General features: G+C 39.3%; 2 protein-coding genes and 2 pseudogenes across 3 annotated transcripts in view; 3 read left to right on the forward strand and 1 right to left on the reverse strand.

The window, feature by feature from the left end:
- Positions 1-13778, reverse strand: part of LOC114049892 (isoleucine--tRNA ligase, mitochondrial-like) — an 80547-nt gene extending 66769 nt beyond the window's left edge. The window contains exon 1 of the mRNA XM_027871341.1: positions 13521-13778. Coding sequence (XP_027727142.1) covers positions 13521-13778 — 258 coding nt within the window. The remainder of the gene's footprint in view (positions 1-13520) is intronic.
- On the forward strand, positions 6947-7547 carry LOC114049894 (annotated as a pseudogene).
- LOC114049895 lies at positions 8348-8918 on the forward strand (annotated as a pseudogene).
- A 2776-nt stretch (positions 13779-16554) lies between the features above and the next one.
- The window catches only part of LOC114050013 (3'(2'),5'-bisphosphate nucleotidase 1), a 40216-nt gene continuing 35689 nt past the window's right edge, over positions 16555-21081 (forward strand). Inside the window, exon 1 of one of the 2 annotated variants that reach the window (XM_027871525.1) lies at positions 16555-16616. In XM_027871525.1, the coding sequence (XP_027727326.1) occupies position 16616 (1 nt within the window). In that variant the 5' untranslated portion in view covers positions 16555-16615. Of the gene's footprint in view, positions 16617-18469; positions 18555-21081 lie in introns of those variants that run through there. The other variant, XM_027871526.1, reaches the window with a different exon arrangement.

The following is a 21081-nucleotide window of genomic DNA, read 5'->3' on the forward strand; positions in this document are numbered from 1 at the left end:
TACATTTAAAATTTATTCTAGAATACAGTTTAAGTTAGTGATCTAAACTTAGTTTCTGCCAGACTGCTTTACAGTTTTCCCAGCAATTTTTTTTTTTTTTTTTTTTTTTGGGCAATTGGGGTTAAGTGACTTGCCCAGGGTCACACAGCTAGTAAGTGTCAAGTGTTTGCTCTGAGGCCGGATTTGAACTCAGGTCCTCCTGACTTCAGGGCCAGTGCTCAATCCACTGTGCCACCTAGCTGCCCCTAGCAATTCTTATTAAATAGGAATCTCTTTCCTAGATAATTTATGTTTGAGGGTTTGTCAAACACTAAGTTATTGGGTTCAGTTATTTCTGATTCTTCCTTATGAGTACATTCAATTGAACTACTTTTCTATTTTTTAACCAGTACCAAATAGTTTTAAGGATTCTGCTTTAAAAATGGTTTGAGGTCTAGAATTTTTTCATTATTTCCTTTCTTATTCTAAAACCTTTGGTCCTTCAAATTAATTATGTTACCATTTTGTCTAGCTATATAAAATAGAGTTTTGGTAATCTGTTTGATATAGCAACACATCTGCAAATTAGCTTTGGTAGCATGGTCATTTTTATTAAATTGTCATGATCTACTCATGAGTCCTGAATAGTCTTCTGGCTATTAAGTTCTACTTTATTTCTTTAAGGAGCATTTTGCAATTGAATCTATATAAGTGTTGAATGTGCTCAGGAAGGAAAGAAGCAAAGAGAGAAGAAAGAAAAAACACAGGGAGGAAAGTTGGTTAAGAAGCCTTGATCTAAGTACTTAAAGGAAAAATTAACTGAATTATTTACAGGGAGAAACAGAATGCAAAACAGTAATAGATGGAGGCCTCAAGATGCCACATGTAAACAAATCTAATAAAAAGAAGTACTTGAATGACATTTGCAAAAAGTTACATATGTTAGATCTTTGATGCTTACTAATGGGAATGAGAGAGAAACTGCACGCAAGGGTGTGTCTTTCTCAGCTGCACATGGCACCTTTACAAAAAACTGGCTACGCGCTTGGACATAAACAAGCATAATGAGCATAAATGTTAAACTCATCCTTTATAAGTCACAACCAGATGAAAATCGTAATCAAGATAGAGTATTTGAAGAAAAGAGTCAAACTTAAATGGATACTAAATAATATAAACACAAAGGATGAATGTGTCAAACACAAAATCAAAGAAACAACAGATAATTTCAAAGAAAACAACAAGATAACATACCAAAACTTTGTATGTGCAACCAATGCTATCTCACAGGGAAAATTCATAGTTCTAAATACTTTAATCAACAAAAGAAAGAAATAAGTCAATGAATTGGGCATGCAATAACGTAACAGAAAAACAACAAATAAAAAAACCCAAACTAGTCACAAAAACGGAAATTAAAAAAACCTCACTATGACTTGATAGGTAAATTATAGGAGCTGTGTTTTTTTGGGGGGGGCAAAAAAATTCAAGCACAAAAACATAGAAATAGACAAACTTAAAAAAAACAAAAAGGAAAACCAAATTGACAAAACAAAAAATGGAAAGAGCTCATAACAAATAAAAAGGAAATGAAGTGAAGTAAATTTCAGGAACTGTTTTGCCCAATTATATGCCACCAAAACTTAAAACTTAAATGAAAGAGATGAGTATTTACAAATATGTAAAACACGAAGATTAATAGAAGAAAAATAATTTATAACCAAATTTGAGAAAAAAGAAATTAAATAAGTCATGAAAACTCACAAAGTAAAAAACTTTAAGGAAAACGGGTTTATGAGTGAATTTTATTAATCTGAAACAAATTAACTTCAGTATTAAATTGTTTACAAAAATTGAGAAAACTAATCCTATCAAATTACAACTTCTGTGGGAGAAGTGAGAAAAAACTGAGCTAAATAAGAAAAAACTGTGAAAGAGACAAAGATATTTAAATGAATACTTTAGTACTTAAAGTAATAAAAAGTTAGAACATAAGCTCTTTTTGAGTAAAGATTATTTTATTCATTTAGTTTGAGTCTCTAGTATCTAGTACACTGGTAGATAGTTAATACTTAATAAAAGCTTTTCAATTAAATGATCAACTGATATCAAAGAACCGGAAATACTGTGGGGGCCCATCAATTAATAAATTGCCTAAGAAAAAACAGTATGTAAACATAATGAATATCATGCCACAAAAATGACAAAGGGAAAAACTTAAGAGAAACCTAGAAAGATGTGTGTAAATTCATGCAGAAAAAAGTAAGCAAAACCAGGAGAACAATTTACACAAGGACTGCCCTAATGTAAAGTTCCTTTGAAAGACTTAAGAACTCTAACCAAGGAAACAGAAAATCATGACTTGAAAAGAAATTACTCTTGGCTGATTGTTGATGGACTAGAAAACAGAATGATACACATTTTCAAACAAGTTCAACGTACTGGTTTGTTTTGCTTGGTAAGTTATTTGCTACAAGGAAGGGCTTGGGGGTTGATAATTAATGAAGGGGAAAAGACTGAAGATTGTGATGATGCAAAAACATTACAAAAGAAAAAGTGTCAAGAAAACATTTTAAAAATACATAGAAGATAGGAGAAGGAATTTCAGAGGGATCACAGAATCAGGGTAGTTTTGCTACTCCTGTATTAAATTTAATATAGACTTTAAAATGGCACTGAACAGAAGTTTAGTTTCATATACAATGCTCTTCTGTTCTTTGTGTATTAAAATTTTCATTTTTGCTGATTTGTTACATTCATAATAAAGAAAAATTTTAAAATATCAACTCAAACTAGTAAGTACAAACTGATATTCCTAAGAAAACTAGAAGTTTAATAGTTTAGGCATGTGATAATGAACACAAATGAATAGCGCTGAGAATTTGAATGAATTCATGAAACATGTCCTGCCTAGCAACATTTTTTAAAATACCCTTGGATTCATGCAGTTTTCCTAGGCCAGCTTCCTCTCATCACATACTTGTTTTTAGACTTTTTTATATTATGGATTATAATTGTAGTTGTCGTTTCAGTCATGTCCAACTCTCCAAGTGGTTTGCCATTTCCTTCTCCATCTCATTTTACAGATGAGGAAACGGAGGCAAACAGGGTTAAGTGACTTGCCTAGTAAGTTCAGAGTTGAACTTAGGTCTTCTTGACTCTAGGCTTGTCGCTCTATCCACTGAGCCACCTAGTTCCCCATATACTGTGAATTAAATTAACTCTAAATTCCTTCCGGCTCTAAATATTATCTGGCTTTAAAAAACAGAAAATTTAATTGCTAATCCTCATTTTTTTTTCTCACATATTTTTGTAATATCTGTCTTATCAGGTTAAAGCTAGTAGAAAACACCCACATAACCATCAGCTTCTTTTACATTCTCCTAAATTCTGGTACATACAGTGAGTGTTTAATAAATATTGCTGACCGACTGGATCACAAATTCTCAAACTTAGAAAGGACCACAAAGGTCATGTAATCCAACCAATAAATGAACAAGTATTTCCCTCCACATTATACCTGATGGTCTTTGCTTTAAAATGAGGAAATTCCCTCTACTAATCTGCAGCTTGTATAGTCTTAGAGAGCTGATCTAGTTTGGTGGTGTCAAAGTCAAATAGAAACAGAGGCCACTAAACAATACATAAGGTTTCCTGTAGGTCAGGTATTGACTTAAAAAAACCACATGTTTATAGGGTTATATAAAACCACACATGATTCAGGCCACATTATTTGACAACTCTGGTCTAGAGCACTAATAGCTTAAGTGACTTGCCCGGGGTCACACAACCATCTATATCAGAGGCCAGACATGAAGCCAGATTGGCTCTACTACGCTAGAGAGCCAATGTATTAATTGGGCACTTAAATAATTGTGGGTGAATGCTTAATTCAGTGCCTGCAAGTAGTAAATATTTAATAAATGCTTGATAACTTGACCTAGAATTGACTGTAGGTGCAGTAGTACAGAGTTCTAGCTTTGCAATAAGAGGACTTGGGTTATGTTAAGTAATGTTAAGAGGTCTCCTGAACTTGTCTTTTTGAGTTGCCATATTTTCCAGAAACACCGGACCCAGACTACACATGGGGCCTTGAATGTGTCAAGGATGACATAATTTGTTGTTTGCACCCTAAGCTGGACTCCCTGTGTGTCCTTGGGAGTCAAGACAGGCATCAGTCTTCACTAGGCTGAGAAACTGCTGGTGTAGTTGGGACTCTTGTAGATAAGCAAACCCTCCTATCTTCATGGTCTAGCAGTTCCCAAGGAAAAAGAATGCCTCTTTTGCCAGAACCCTGCTCCTCCCTTTGGGAGGGGTTTTGTCCTTTTCCCACCTTTACTGCACCTTTTCTCCTCCCATGCCACTTCCCTGTAGAAGGAGATTTCTATTTCCCGTCCTTCCCTGGTTGTACTATCACAAATATGCAAACATCCATATGGATTGTGAACTCTCTGCCCTGACTTTGGGTTCCACATGAATGTTCATTTCTATTGTAATAAATCCAGTTAGGACGCAATGTCTCATGGACTTGTGATATTGGTTTTTGCTAATGGTTAGAACCCTGGCTCTGCCATTCCTCAATAGATAAAGGATTAAGGATACAAACAGGTAGTTTTCTAAGGAAGTAATTCAAGTTAACAGCAACTATATGAATAAAAAATATTCTAAATCACTAATGATTAGAGAAATGGAAATTAAAGCAATTTTGAGGTTCCACCTTATACTAATCAGATTGATGAAAAGAAAGATGACAAATGTTGGGGACAGGGAGCTGGGGAAAAAGAGGCACATTAATACATTATTAGGTAGAGCTATGAATTAATTGGTCCAGCTATTCTGGAAAGCAATTTGGAACTACAGACAGAAAGTAACCAAACTATGCTTACCCTTTGACCCAGCTATACCAATACTAAGCCTATATTCCAAAGAAATCAAAGAAAGAGGAAAAGGATGTGTAAAAAATAATTTTTACTATATATGTATAAATTATACAAAAAATATTTATAGCAGCTCTTTAATGACAGCCAAAAATTGGAAACTAAGGAGTTGTTCTATTGGGAATGGCTAAACAAATTGTAGTATATGAATGTTAAAAAAAAAAAAAACCAACACAACATTGTGCCACGAGAAATGACAAAATAGAAAGTTTCAGAAGAAACTCAAAAGACGTATAACAAGTCCAAAGTAATGAAGATAAAACAAGCTAACCACTTCTTGTAAGAGAGATGATAAATTTAAAATGCAAAGAAACACGTTTTTAGACATGGGTAATGTGGGAATTTGTTTTGCCATACTATACAGCTATGTTTTGAGGACTTTCCTTTTCAGGTTTGTTTTTTTAAATTTGCTCAAGGTGGGGGAGAAAGTGTAGTGGAAGGGACATTGATTTTTTTTAATGCTTAAGTGAAAAATAATTTTAAAACTAAGATGAAATTGTATGTCTAGCCAACTGCTCAAAAACAACACTTAAAAGTATAATAGCTATATAATCCATAAAACGCAGTATATCAAACTCTTATATATCCCCTGTAATGGAAAAAAATGGGCAATTGAAAAATGGGTAATTGAAATCTACTATTAATTATAGTAATAACAAAAACAATAAAATAATCCGTGAAAAAAAAATCCTGGCTCTTCCATTCACTGCCTGTGTAAACTTTGGAAAATTACTTCACCTATACAGATTTCAAACTTCCTTACTTGTGACATTAAGGAGCTAGACTAGGCGATCTCTTAGGGCCTTCTCTGATCCAAATCTATGACCCTCTTGGCTGCCTTTCTGAGTGCTCTCCAAATTATTTAATGTCAATACTGAAATGAGGTGCCCAGATTAAAGGGATTTTACTGTATCCCCCAATCAAACTCCTAGAAAAAACTATCTACATTCATCGACTCCACTTTCTTTCTTCCCACTCAGTACTCAACTCTGCAATCTGTCTTTTGACCACATGCTCAAGTGGTGGTATATTCCAAGACTCTGTCCTGGGCCCTACTTTCTTTCTTCAATCTCTTTTACATGTCGACCTCATAAACACCAGTCTCAAATCACTGTTCGAGATATCTCAAATTGGATATCCTGTAGGCATCTTAAACTCAGGTTGTCCAAAACTTTTCCCCAAAACCCTCCCTTTTACCAAACATTCCTATTTCTACGGAGGGTACCACCATTCTAGTCTCCCACAGCCACAGCCTCAGTAAAAACTTCATGAAAGTTAAGACTCCTCAACTCCTCACCCTATATATTCAATCAGTTGCCATGTCTTGTCCTTTCTATCACCCACCACCACATCTTTGCAATCCAATTGCTTTTCTCTACTCATGCAGCCACTACCTTAGGTTAGGCCCTCATGACCTCCTGGCTAGACTAATTGGTCTTTCTGCCTTAAGTTTCTTCTCAAAAGTGTCAATGCAATCTGACCATGCTGCTTCCCTTCTTACAAACTTCACTGGCTCCCTACTGCCTTTAGGATAAAATATAAACTCCTTTTTGGCTTTTAAAGCCCTTTATAAGTCGACCCCCAGCTGTCTTTCTGGATTCACTGTACGTTGTTCCCCTTCCCACACTCAGCAATCCAGTCAAACTGGTCTTTTCTTTTTGCTCACACCCCTCACTTTAGCTCCCCAATCTTTCTCTGCACTGGCCTTCCATGTATGTCTCTCCCGAGCCTTTACTTCTACATAATGCATTTCCTAGTTCCCTCTAATTCTAGTACCCTCACTCCCAAACCACCCTGAATTTATCTTTTATTTGTTCTGAATATATTGATAAATGTATACATTGTCCCACCCAATAGAATGTAAATTCCTTCATTTTTGTCTTTGTGTTCCCAGTAACTGGCCCTAAAAGGGTTTAATAAGTGCTTGCTGATTGACTAAGTTGGAAAGAACTTTGCAGGGGTTCTTAACCTGGTGCCAGTGAACTTTTTAAAAAAAATATTTTGAGCTCTTTGCCCTATTCACCACCAGAATGAAGACCATTCTAAACAAACAGACCATCGACATCCGAGAAAATGTTGACATCTCTTTTAAGGGTCGGACAGTTATTGTGAAGGGGCCCAGAGGAATCCTCGGCAGGGATTTCAACCATATCAATGTTGAGTTCAATCTCCATGGAAATAAGGAAAAAAGGCTCCAGGTAGACAAGTGGTGGGAAAATTGAAAAGAACCTGCAACCGTACGCACAATCTGTAGTCATGTACAAAACATGATCAAAGATGTTACCCTAGGTTTTTGTTACAAAATGAGGTCTGTATATGCTCACTTTCCCATCAATGTTGTTATTCAAGAGAATGGCTCACTTGTCGAAATAAGAAATTTTTTGGGTGAAAAATATATCCAAAGAGTGCGCATGAGACCAGGTGTTGCTTGTGCTGTTTCTCAAGCCCAAAAAGATGAGTTAATTCTTGAAGGAAATGATATTGAACTTGTATCAAACTCAGCTGCCCTGATTCAACAGGTCACCACAGTCAAAAACAAGGATATCAGAAAATTTTTGAATGGCATCTATGTTTCTGAGAAAGGCACAGTGCAACAAGCTGATGAATAAGCTGGAAAAGATGCCAAAGGCCATGTCCTGAGAAGTCAACACTTATTCAAATGTCAAAATAAAAATAATTCTTGTCAAAAAAAAAATTGTTTTTTGATATAAGTAGAGACAAGATGGCAGAGTAGCAGGAAGCAGTAGAGAGAACTCCCCACCAAAAACTCCTCCCAAGAGATACAGAAAATGTGCCAGATCAAACTTAATGAGGAAATCCAAGGCAAAGTCATAGTAAGTAATTTTTTCAGCCCAAGTTGGCATAGGAAGACAGGCAGAGAGGTCTGAGGACACTGGGGACGGGGTACCCTTAGGCAGGAGCTGCTGTGTGCAGAGCACTCCAGCACCCAGGCCAGATTGTATACCAGAGCAAGAGAAGGACCCATACCAGAACACCGAAGGGTGCAGGAAACTGGTGTGAGAAATTCTGCCAATGGGCACCTTTGTTGTTCACTCCCCGGTTCCAGATCATAGATCCAAGGCAGGATGCAGAAGGACTTGCACCTGGGGGTGGCAGTTCAGAGTGAGGAGTAGTTACTGGACCCTGGGCTAAGAGAAGCAAATTCAGAAACAAACAGCAGCAGTCTCTGTTTCAAAGTCCAGTCCAATCTGAATCCTGCAGAGGAGTAAGTAGGACAGGAATCCATCCCAGGGGAGGCTGCAATTCTGTGCCTCAGAATGAGCAGAGCTAATTCCAATCAGTTAAATACGGCTTAGATCCGGGCGGTGAGTGGGAGCAGGAATGGTGCTGGTCTCAAAAGTGAAAGGAGCCCAGCCACTGCTTTGTCTGCCACAACCACCACTGCTGCTCCAGCTGCAGCTGCTGCCAACATGGTCCAGGGGCAGGAGAACAAGGGTGGCAAGCCAAGCTCCAGGGTAATGAAACTCCGGAGGAGACTCAAGCAATCTCTTTGGAACTCCAAAAGAAGTTATTCCTTCAAGTAGACCAAATAGAATGGCATCTAATATCTTTGGAGCATCCGAGGAACCTCAGAATACACCCAAAAGGTCAAATCCTCCAGGAGGCAAAGGAAGTGGTATCTTTGAAGAGCCTACCCCTGGGTAGGCTCGATACTGTTTGAATCCCTCAGTGGGAAGACCAGTGACATCTTTGAGTCTCCAGTCACCATTTCTGCACCCTTAGCACACCTAAACAAGCCCAAGGATCATATTGTCTTATGTGAAGGTGAGGACACAAAATTGCAACTCAGAGATACGAGAATACACCGTCTTCAAGAGAAGAATATGATGAGAAATGTGACAAAGGAAAGGAGGAATGAGCCAAGGAAACTGAGCCTAAACTCAAGATTGACAACCGTGAGCCCAGGTGGGCACCAGGTGGAGCTCACACAACAAAGTCCTCAACCCACCACATGGCAAATCCAGCATCTCTTTCTACTAGAGGAAACTAATACCAGCATCTTCACACTAGAAACTCTTCTGTTAGGGTGTCAAGGTTTATAGTTTCTAATTAGTACAAGTTAGGGTAGGGCAGGGAGGGGAGGTGTTGATGATTTATGTGTGAAGATTTTCATGTTGCTCTTCTAGAAACAGCTAGGGCTCCACAGGACCAGGGGACATACAGCCTTTCAGGGAATAGAGAAAACAAATCTTATGAGAGCAATAAGGAATTCCCCAGGTTTGCATCTGAGAATTAGTTCCAAATATGACAGAGTCTTTGATGGAGTAAAAGAAAATGGAGAAAGAGTAGGATCTTGATGGGTACTAGGAATATCTGTGTTTTGGTGGGCAAATGTACATCTAGAGATGGTCCTGCAGCAGTAGCCATTGACAGTGTCACTAGGAGACTAAAAACCCGTGTGAATGATGTGTTGGACAGCTGCCAGGAGTGCTCCCCCTCCCTTGTCTAATGGATACAACTTGTGTTTCAGAAGGGTAATAGACCATTTAGCTCATAGAGTCCTTACATTATATAAAGTGATGATACAGGACCTTTACCTTTTATGGGGGCACTATTAATATCTGAGAAAATGGGTGCCAAATCTGTTTGTGTCCTTTTAAGTTTGCCTCCATGATGCATTGTTCTGCAGACATCCTATGAGGCTTTTTTACCTCTTTCCCACAAAAGCCAGGAAAGACTCACTAAGCTGCAACTTGAAATGGGTATTGGACTTCAATCAAACTCTTGCAAGTGCTTATCAATCAAGCCAATTTTCTCTTTTCCCTTGTTTGTAGAACTATTCTTAACAGCAGATTTTTGCACCCAGATCTTCCAAGGTCATCTGTACCTTCTGTCAGCTAGAAGCCCTTGGCCTGATCTTAGATCAAAAGGCCTACCTTACAGAAAAGAGAGTTAAGTTGGATCTCTTATATACTGATTTTTAAAGTGAATAATTTCTTCCTGCCATTCTCATAAGCCTTAAATGCCTTTCACTGCCTCTGCAGTTCACCAGTGGTGTGAACATACTACTTTCACAAACCACAATTCTTTTCTAAAGGGGGGAGTGGGGCCTTCCAGTCTTTTGTAAAGGCCTTCTTAATAACCTACCCAATTTCTTTCTGATATTTTGGTTATTCACATTTTTTTTTAAAGTTTTTAGTTTTTAGGCAATTGGGATTAAGTGACTTGCCCAGGGTCACACAGCTAGTAAGTGTCAGGTGTTTGGTCTGAAGCCGGATTTGAACTCAGGTCCTCCTGACTTTATGGTCGGTGCTCTATCCACTGCGCCACCTAGTTGCCCCTAAAGAACCATTTTTAGTGTTCAAATACCAGCTTGACAAACTGCTGGTGACTTTACCATTTAGAATACCTTAATTACTTAGGTATACTAAAGAGAAAGCAGAAAATTCCCTCGTATGAGTGATTACTCATTTTGGGGAAATCTCTGCAATCTTCTGCCCATTAAACTGGAAGCCTCAGACATGGAAATTAACTAGATCTAATATCAGTGGATAAAATAGGAGGTTTTCAAGTGGAGATAATAGACTACAATTTTCTTGAAGCTATTCTAATCACATTTAACTATAGAATCATGTCCCTTTGATCCATTTAGGGAAATGTTCTTCAGTGTCAGACTAAATAACACTATATTTTACAATTCCATACCTCTTGCATTTTGGAACATCTGTTATTACCATGCAAGTAGGGCACGTGAAGTTTCATGGTTTCATGATGGATATCTACAAGATGAGCACCAAATTCTGGAAATATTGTTCTACTTAGAATATTTAGCAAACTGACATCTTGTATTAATATGCACCCATTATCCTCAATATTTAAATGCTTATAGGAAATTGCTGCTAAACACTCCTTATTTGGCAAATTAAGGGGAACTGGCATATGGGATTTGTTAGCCAAAGATTTTACTACCTCTTGAGGATTCCCTGATTTTGGAGATTGCTTTACAGCCAAGATATGGTTGCTGTTTCCTATGAACCTTAAGTGTACAGACAATACCCAGTTTAACTAATGGGCTGTGTTCTAGAATTTTGGAAGTCAGTTTGAAATGAGGAAATCATTTTTATGTAGAGACAATGTCGTAAATGGTGATTAAATTCTTAGACTAGGTAACAGAAGTCTACTTTACCCAGAATGTAGCTAAACTATGGAACCTAATTACTATTTTTAACAGTGTATTTATAGGAAAACATGTTTTGGGTGCTAGCTTATGGTGGCAAAAATATACCTCACAGAGGCAGCTAGGTGGCGCAGTGGATAGAGCACTGGTCTTGGAGTCAGGAGGCTCTGAGTTCAAATTCGGTCTCAGACCAGACACTTGACACTTACTAGCTGTGTGACCCTGGGCAAGTCACTTAACCCACACTGCCTCACAAAAAAGCAAAAATAAAAGAAAGAAATTAATTGTCCTTGTATTTTTTTTATTATGCCTTAAAACTTTTTTTTTAATGCAGTTGGTACCAATATTTTCTCTAGAACTACTTACATTTTACAGTGTAATTTTGATGGGGGCATTTGCTTACTTTTGCAGGGCAGAAATGGGAATAACAGTTACATTAAACCTGGCAGTAATGTAGTTAAAAAAAAAAAAAAAAAAACCAAAACTATTGCTTAGATCCAAACCCAGGTCAGGAAATTGCAGAGCTCAGACCAAGGAGGCAACAATTAGACTCTGACCTGGATCAGACCATTTTGGGAGCAATAAGAAGGCTGTAGGCCCCCAGTCTGAGGCGTTCCTGAAATTCTACAATAATAATACTTGATACCCCAAGAAACCATCGACAAGACCAGCCCAAGGTCTCCCTCCAGAATTGCACAGAACATGGCCCTAACATCAAGTCCAAGTTGGAAAGAAGTCTAGAAGAATGAACAACAAAAAAAGAATCGTACTGTAAAACATTATGGTGACAGAGATGCTCAAGACACAAACCCAGAAGAGAATGACTCTAAAACACCTACAAGCAAAGCCTCAAACGAAAACACAGCCTGGGTAGAAATTCAACTAGAATTCCTGGAAAAGATGGAGAAAGATTTTTTAAAAGTTAGAACATGATTTTTAATCAACAAAAAGAGTGCTAGGTGAAAAAACTGGAGAGGAAATAAGAGCTACAGAAAAAAATTGAAAAGGGACTAGCTTGGAACAAGAGGCATGGAACCTTGTCCAAGCAACAAACTCTACGAAAGTTAGAATGATCCAAAAAGGAGCCAATGATTCCATGGGACAACAAGAAATAATAAAACTAAGTCAAAAACTGAAAAAAAAAAATAGAAAAAAAGTAAGGTATCTCATAGCAAAAACAGACTTGGAAAACAAACTAAGGAGGAAAAAAATCGAGAATCATTGGACTACCTGAATGCCATGAACAACAGCAACAACAACAACAACAAAAGAGCCTAGAGCCCCTAGACATCACATTTCAAGAAATCTTAAAAGAAAACTGCAACATAGAAAAAGACAGACAGAAACACAAGGAATCTACTGATCAACTCTTGAAATAAATCTCCAGGTTTCTTACTTTCAGGTCACAAAGACCTGAATTCAAATCCTGCCTCTGTTACTTATTGGCTTTCAGTCCCACTGTGCCTCAGTTTCCTCAATGGGGATAATGTCATCTATCTCTCAGAGTTGTTGTGAGGATAAAATGAGTTAATGAGTATTGCTAATCTTAAAGAACTATATAAACAGTAGCTTTTATGTTATAACAATTTTCTAAAAACCTTGTATAGTTCTTTTGATGCAATTAATTTCTTTTATAATCCTGTGTACTTTATTTTATGAATATAAAAACATCATTTGGAGAAAGGGTCCATAGATATTACCAGACTTCTAAAGGGGTCTAACCATAATGGATGGCATAATCATATTCCAAATATCCCTAACTTCCCTTCAACATCCTCTACCATCCAGTTAGTCAGTTTTTTAAATTTTTTTTCCTACAAATCACTATCAACCAATTCCAGGAGCTCAGGCAACAGATCCTAAAGTAATCTCACTTCTGCCTCTGAAGGTTCTCAAAGGACTTCTTCATTGAAGAACTAATAGATGATAATCCTAACTGCTGACAATTCCGAAACATTATATACATTACCTGATTTGATCATCAAAACAACCCAGGGAGGGTCACAGGCATGAGACACATAGGCAAGTTAGGTGGTGCAGTTAACAGCCCAGTGGGGAGTCAGGAAGACCTGAGTTCATATCTGCCCTCAGACACTCACCAGCTGTGTGACCCTGGGCAAGTCGCTTACCTCTGTTTGCCTCAGTTTCCTCATCTGTAAAATGAACTGGAGATGGAAAGGCAAACCACTGCGCTATCTCTGCCCAGAAAACCCCAAATGTGGTCACAAAGAGTCGAACACGACTGAACAGAACAGTACAGTTGCCTCAGTTACTCCATGCACAGAGTGGGGATAATAACAGCCCCCACCTCCCAGGTTGACAGTGGGAACCAAATGAGATCATCGTGGCAAAGCGCTAGGTCACGGCTAGCTCGGACCCTGGGGCGCAGGGGTGAGGAGACTTAGCCGAGGTCACACTGCGGAGGAAGCCGCACCTCCCTCTCCGCCCCCCGGGGGGCCGCTCACCTGCTGGATCTCCAGCTCCATGTCGGCTTGCTGGCGCCCCACGAGCTTCATGGGCATGCTGGTCTTCGGCAGCCGCACCGTCTCGCGGTAAGAGCCGGCCTTGGAAGGCGGCTGTTGGTTGCTGGCCCCATTGACGGTGTCGAACCTCCGCAGGAAGCTCGTCGTCGTCGTCCCCCGCCATCCCGGGCCCCACAGAGGTCGGCGAAGCCCAGCCAGGCCCGTGGCCGCCGCCCTGCCACGCCTCAACCCCCAAAGCATGACGAGAAGGCCCACGCGGGAGAGGAGCCCTGCGCCGCAGAACCCCGGAGCCGCGCCACGCCGCCCCACCCCGCCCCTGGCTCGCCCAAGGAAGCCCGCCCCACGCCGGGGCCGCGCACGCGCGTCAGTCACCTCTGGGCGCATGCTCAGTCTGTTCGAGGGGCTGTCCAAAAAGTCATAGCGCTCTCAACTGTGTCCTAGTGGTAAGGGCTAAGGGCGGGAAAAGCAAAGAGGACCGAGGTAGTTAATCAGTAAACAATTAAGTACCTATTTTGTGTCTGACTCTGCGCAAAGCGCTAAGGGGACAAAAAGAGAGAAAAGACAGCCCCTGCCCTCATTTAGTAAAGGGTGACAACATATTAAATGTTCTGTGGTCTTGATTGCACTTTAGATAGAAACCTGATGCAGCTCAGTGAAGACCTACTTTGTGTGTATATATTACAGTATAGTCAATAAAGACCTAATAGATGTGTGCGTGTGTGTAAATAAAACCTACCATAGATATGTTTGTATGTGCATGTATACGCACACACACACACACATCCTGTGTTCTTGATTACACTTACAAACCTAGTACCCGCCCTGGACTCGGAGGACCTGATTTCAAATCCGTCTCAAACACTTGACACTTACCAGCTGTGTGACCCTGGCCAAGTCACTTTGACCCCACTGCCTAGCCAAAAAGGAAAAAAAGAAAGAAAGAAAGGAAACCTAATGAGCCTGAAGTTAGGAAGACGAGTTCAAATCCACTCAGACACTGACTAGCAGTGGGACACTGGACAAGTCACTTAACCGCCATCTTCTTTATTTTCCTCATTGTAAAATGGGTATAACAGCAGTTAACTCTGAAGATTGTTGTGAGGACCAAATGAGATGATATCTGTTAAGCCCTTAGCACAGTGCCCCACTCATAGTGCCATGTAAATAAATGTTGGTTACTACTGTTGAGAGACTGCTAGGCGCGTATGAAAAAACTCTTTGCAAAACATTAAACGTTAAACGTTACATAAATGCCAGCTATCAAGTCAATAAGCATTTATCAAGCACCTGTCGTGTGCTAGGCAAGGTGATAAATCGATAAATCTGAGACTACACAGAAAGGTCAAAAACCAAAAACAGTTCCTGCTGTCTAGGAACTCAGGGTCTCCCCCAGCCTAGTCTCTTCCCCACTCCAGTCCATCTTCAAGTTCGTCTCACCATTTCACTCCTCCACCCACTCCATTTAAATAACAATTGACTGCCTCTTACCTCCACCATCAAATATAAAAATCCTCTTTGTGGGCTTTAATTTTCTGTTCGTTCATTTTTTTCAGTCCTGTCCTCTGACTCTTTGTGACCCCATTTGGGGTTTGCTTGGCAAAGATATTGGAGTGGTTTGCCATTATTCCCTTCTCCAGCTCATTTTACAGAAGAGGAACTGAGGCACACAGGTTTGTGTCTTGTGCGGCGTCACACGGCTTCTAAGTGTCAGAAGTGTCAGGAAGACAAATCTTCCTGACTTGGCACAGTGCCTAGCTGCGCCCCGCCGCCCCCCAAGTATATATACTATTGTCGTAAGACTCCCACTATATATGTATGAAAAACTCTTTGCATATATATGTATGTGTATATATGTAGCAGGGAAACTAGATGGTTCAGTGGATAAAGCACCTGACCTGGAGTCAGAAAGACCTGAGTTCAAATCAAACCTCAGAAGCTTACTTAGTCGTGCGACCTTGAGCAAGTCATTTAATCTCTATTTGCCTCAACTTCCTCCTCTATAAAATGTTGATGACAATAACATCTACTTTCCACGACTATTGTAAGGATCAAATGAGATAATACTGTAATTACTGTATCTGCAAAATGCACGTGGTAAGCAGCTATACAAATGTCAACTATTACTATTTAAAGTATTATTAATATTAGAGAGATTCTCTGGAGGAAAGTATTAACATTACATCTATGGCCCCGAGAGTGAAAAGTTGCGGCCGACAGGGCTGTGATTCTTTTTACTAACTACCTTACCTTTTGGTCATTTAACCACCTCCTACTCCCCCACCCCCAAAATACATTTAGATAATTGACTGCTTTTTGCGGACTAGGGAGGGGTTCGAGGTGGGGGCTGCTGATTTTGCACGTTCTTCTAAAATGCTGTTTGCTGTCCCCCGCCTGAGAACAGAATCATTGATACGGAAAATCGATTCTGTTCTTGGCAAACCAAACCAGCGGGGAGGGGGGATTGGGAATTAGGGGAGGAGGGTGACGACAGGTCAGCGATCCTTCAGGTGTTGCAGAAGGAAGCCGCTGCATTCAGGGAGGCATGCCTGCAGAGCTCAGCTCAGCCTCTAAGCCGCGGGCATCGGAATGCCTCTTGGCACCACGGGGGGTAAGACTCACTTCCGGCCTTCTGTTAGCAGGAGGCTGGAAGGACCGAAAGGGTTCCTGTGACTTTAAGCCGAAGTAATGCCACCACCCCCTCCCCCTGAGGGCAGGCACATCCGTCTTAAATCCTGAGGGGAGTGAGTAACCCCGGTTGCTCGCTGGACGAACAGCCTGCCTCATGCACACTCAGGGAGGAAAGCAAACGTTTTAAGTTCCTTGAAAACCAGTAGAGATGTATTTCTTTTCTAAAGGCGTTAAGGAAAATTGAGTAAGACTGGACGCTTTGGGCATGCGCCAGGCAGTCACGCACGGGCGCGCCTACCCCGTCCTCATTGGCTGGAGTGGGTTGTACCTTACGCTTCCTAGCGTAGAGAATGTCCTACGGGACGCAACGAGGGACCTGCACCTGAAAAACGCGTTTGCTTTTTTTTTTTTTAAATGTCTCATCTAGGAGTGTTTCCGCGTTTATCACAAGTAAGTTCCTCTTCTCTTTCCCTTCCTGCCAAACAAGTTCTCACGTACAGGGCAAGAGGACTAGAGCAAGTTTGACTAGTTTCACTACTTCGCTCATTCTTTAAATAGGTGTTTGAGGGTATTCAGGTTAATGAATATAAATTAATTAATTAATATTAGTGTTAGTGAAATAATTTGAAAACTTGATGTGCCCTGGATTACCCCCACCCCCACCACCACACGCACACTCTCACTCCCACTTCCACGGCTTTTCAGTGTCAGTCGTGGGGATTAGAAATACTGTTAACACTTCACTTAGTGATTTTGTTGTGATTTTATTGGTATGTCCTACCTAGAACATTTTGATAACTGCTATAACAAAGAACCAAGGCAGACCTGAGTGCTAGGCCTTAGTCTGGTTGTCAAAAAGAAATCTAAATTACTTCTCCTAGACATCAAAGGATAAAGGAGGAAAATAAAATAGTAGATCGTTTTCTACTGTCCTTCTTGCAGGCATTATCTTATAAACTCAACAACTATGTAATTAAATGTATGGGTCCTGTATTGAATGTTGTTGTTGTTGTTGTTGTTGTTGTTGTTGTCGTCCCCCCGCTGGGCAATGGGATTAAGTGACTTGCCCAGGGTCACACAGCTAGTAAGTGTTATGTGTCTGAGGCCACATTCGAACTCAGGTCCTCCTGAATCCAAGGCCCGTGCTCTATGCACTGTGCCACCTAGCTGCCACTCCTGTATTGAATGTTAGTGGCATGACAGACTTTCATTTTTCTATTATTGGATCAAAGAGCAATTGCTGTCCTAGAAGTAATGGAAAGAAATTAACATGGTTTGTTTCAATATTTAATTTATGCACTAAGTCAAAAGAAGGGAGGAAAAATCACAAAATATTAGGTATGTAGGGAACAGGGTCAATTATTCCTTTCTAAACAGACACAATGGAAAGTAATCTGAAGCAAGAATTTTCAACCATTTTGAATAAGTGGAACACTTATACTAACTTTGAGTCTTGATTGTTTAAAAGGTGTACTCCACCTCTGACAATTACTAACTTTGTTACCCTGAGCAAGTGAAGACCTCTTTGTGCTTCAATTTTCTCATCTGTAAAGTGATGATAATAATATTTGATTGTTGTGTGACTCAAATGGGATGGTATAAGTAAAGTGCTTTGCAAGCTTTAAAACACAAAATAAATGTTATTGTTCTATTATTATTAGAATGGGGCCAGAGGTGATCTAGCAAACACAGTATGTCCATTGTCTCTATGCTTTCAAGGAAAACTTTGGGATTCCTTAGAACATGATTTGACAAACTATGGCTAAAAGTTCAATTGTATCATATTTTGCCATTTTATTATATCTTAAAGCTATGGTCCTGTACTTGTCATATTTCACTGGTATCTTACCTATCGTGCAATAAAGATTGGATCCTAATAGATTCTTTGATTCCAATATACAAAGCCAAATTGCACCCTGCTTTTCTGTTGTTTCCTCAGAACCTTAGTGAGAAGAAAGATACCATGCTTTAAATTCCTTTTCTACCTTGTCAATTAACCCTTTTGTTCCTTTTGAAAGGTGCCTTATGCCTGGGACATAACAGCTTTTTTTGACATTACTCAGCTTTTTCTTTCGTGTTAACATATCACATCAGTAATATAAACATACAATAGCAAGTAGTTAAAATGATTTTTAGAGGGTGACTGCTATTTGATGATCAGGATATTCAGTGTCTAACAGGTGTATTTTTGATTCTTCATTGTTTTGAGTGTCAGGCAAGAAAGAGTTAAAAAAAAAAAGGTAGAGTTCTAGGACCCAGAAGAATTTGTAGCAATGGAGGGGAGGAAACTGTGATTGAATTGTAGCTTGGGCTGTTCATAAGGAAGTTGCCTGTTTCCTGGTAGCTGGTTTTAAGCTTCACGTGCATCTACCAAAAAAAAAAAAAAAGGTATTTCTCATTGAGAGTTATAATAATTTATCTAGAATCTTTGCCAACTGTCAGCATTAGGGGAAGAATTAGGAGCCAAAAAGGAGCTGTCAGTTACAGACTGTGTTTTGTTAGCCAGATCAACCCCTTTTTTTCTCAACAAATAAACCAAGATTTGATTGTTTTGGGAAAAGGTGGGGAAAAGAGGGTCAAATTTTTCGTGATAACAACTAAGTTATTTATTTTATTTAGGACTAAAGAATGCACTAGAGGCCAAAGTGAAGATTGTTGATTATTTGCAGCCTAACAATGAATGCTTTAAGGCATCTATTCATGAGAAGTAGTATTTTCCCTTCTCGTTGTTTCTTCTAATTGTGTAGTTGATATTATTTTCACAGATTGTTCAACTGGTGGTGGGAAAGGAAAGGAAAATGATTAACATATTTTCTTTGGAAGAAATAACAATTTTATACACTTGTGGGAAGGTAGCTAAGTCTTAGGTGAGGACTGGTAAGGCCTAAATGATTAATGAGTTCAAAGGTAATGAATACCTGTCAAAGTTAACAATACAGTAAAGGAAACTGGTCTACCTTTAACAAATAGAAATGTTGAGTAACATAAGGACAAAACAGCAGCACACATTTAAAAATTCCGAGTGTTGCAGACCAAAGTGTGTTGCAAATTAGAGATTGGAAGAATTCTTTTGTATTCAAACGAGACTCTTAGGTTTGTGTGAACCAAACTGGGAAGGCAAATCACATTCGTGCACTTTTTCCTGTTTTCCGTTTTTAAATAGTTTCTAAATTAGTAATAGTTATAACATCTGTTCTAAGCATTGTGCCATACATGTTGTAAACTGTAAAAGAGAAAGGAGAGGCTGTTGATTGTATTTGAAATTGAAATAAAGTGAAAACAAACAGAGCTGTACAGCTTTCCTATCTTGTTTGTCCTTAAGAGGACTTTCAAGCACTTCATGTTTTATCATTTTCACAGTTCTATGTCGAATACAGAAAATGCTTTGTAAATACGGTGAGGTGGAGTGGTAGGATCATTTGATTTGGAATAAGGGGTATTTCCTACATGTGGGCCACATTATCACTCTGGGCCTCATTTTTTTCATCTATAGAATAAACTTGACTTTGAAGGTTCCTTCTAGCTCTAAATTGTATGATCCTGTGACTTTAAAGCACTGTTTAAACATGAACTATCAAGAGCATTATTAATAACTGTCCTTATTTTATTGCTGGAAAAACTAAGACACCAGGAAGTTAATTCTCCTTGTGGAAGGACAAGAACTCAGTTCTGCAGTCATTCTCAATTCTGTTCTGTGTCTGCTTCATTGTAATGTTAGGGTCAAGAGAAGTTGAAGAGAGAATAATGAGGCTTAAATTAGAGGATTCAATTCAGTAAACATATATTATTAAGTTTGTATGTGTGTGTGTGTCTCTGTGTCTGTGTGTAGGGGGCGGAGTGTGTGCAGGAATGATTTGTCCAAACTTTACCTTGGATTTCTCCCTGCCTTGCAGCTAATCAGAGTTTTTTTTGAAAGACATAGATACTTACTCCTGGAAGCTGTTTATTTCTTTCTTCTGGGCCATCACCTAATTGTCCCTCCTGTGACTCTCTAATGGGAAAAACCACGTAATTTCCCCAAAGACTTTGACTTCTCTTTAGTTTTCATATTGTTATTTTCCTTTGCCTGGCTATAGATAAGGGGGAAGAAAAGCATCATGGTGTGCTATGGAAGGAGTTCTGACTTTAGAGTCAGAAGACTTAGTGTTGAATCCTGTATCTGTATGCTTTCTGGCTGTGTGGTCTTGGACAAATCAATTAGTTTTTCTGAATTTAATTTTCCATATCCAAAATGAGTAGATTGGGTTATATGACCTGTGAGGCTACTCTTAGCTATGGAGCTCTATTCCTATCTATGATCTATGCATCCTCTTAAAAGCAAATCGCTGTTAAATTCTGTACCTTAACCTTAAATTCCCAGTATCTAATGTATTGTAGAGGGATAAAGTAGGACAGCTAAGTGATGCAGTGGATAGAGTGCCAGGCCTGGATCCAGGAAGACTTATCTTCCTGAGTTCAAATCCAGCCTCAGATACTTATTAGCTGTGTGATCCTGAGCAAGTCACTTAACACTGTTTGCCTCAGTTCTTCATCTGTAAAATGGGATGGAAAAGGAAATGGCAAACCACTCCAGTATCTTTGCTAAGAGTCATGAAGACTTAGTCACAACTAAAATGACTGAACAGTAATAACCTAGGGACAAAATAGATTAATGAATACATTGCTGAATTCAGCATCAGAAAGATTGGTTCCAATCCCTCCTCTATCACACTTATTAGCTGTGGGAGCCCAGACAAGTCACTTAAATTCTTTGGGCCTTTCGTAACTTACTAGACTGCATCTATCTCATACAATTCCCTAGAACTTTTCTACTAAATCACACAGGAAGATGTCTTTATTGGTAGAAGGAGTTATAGTCTGGGAATTTGGTGTGCTTAAGAAATTGCAGGTCATTTATATCTACTGTAGGTATTAT

This window comes from Vombatus ursinus, unplaced genomic scaffold (assembly GCF_900497805.2).
Source record: "Vombatus ursinus unplaced genomic scaffold, bare-nosed wombat genome assembly UNPS02014798.1, whole genome shotgun sequence".
Lineage (NCBI taxonomy): Eukaryota > Metazoa > Chordata > Mammalia > Diprotodontia > Vombatidae > Vombatus > Vombatus ursinus.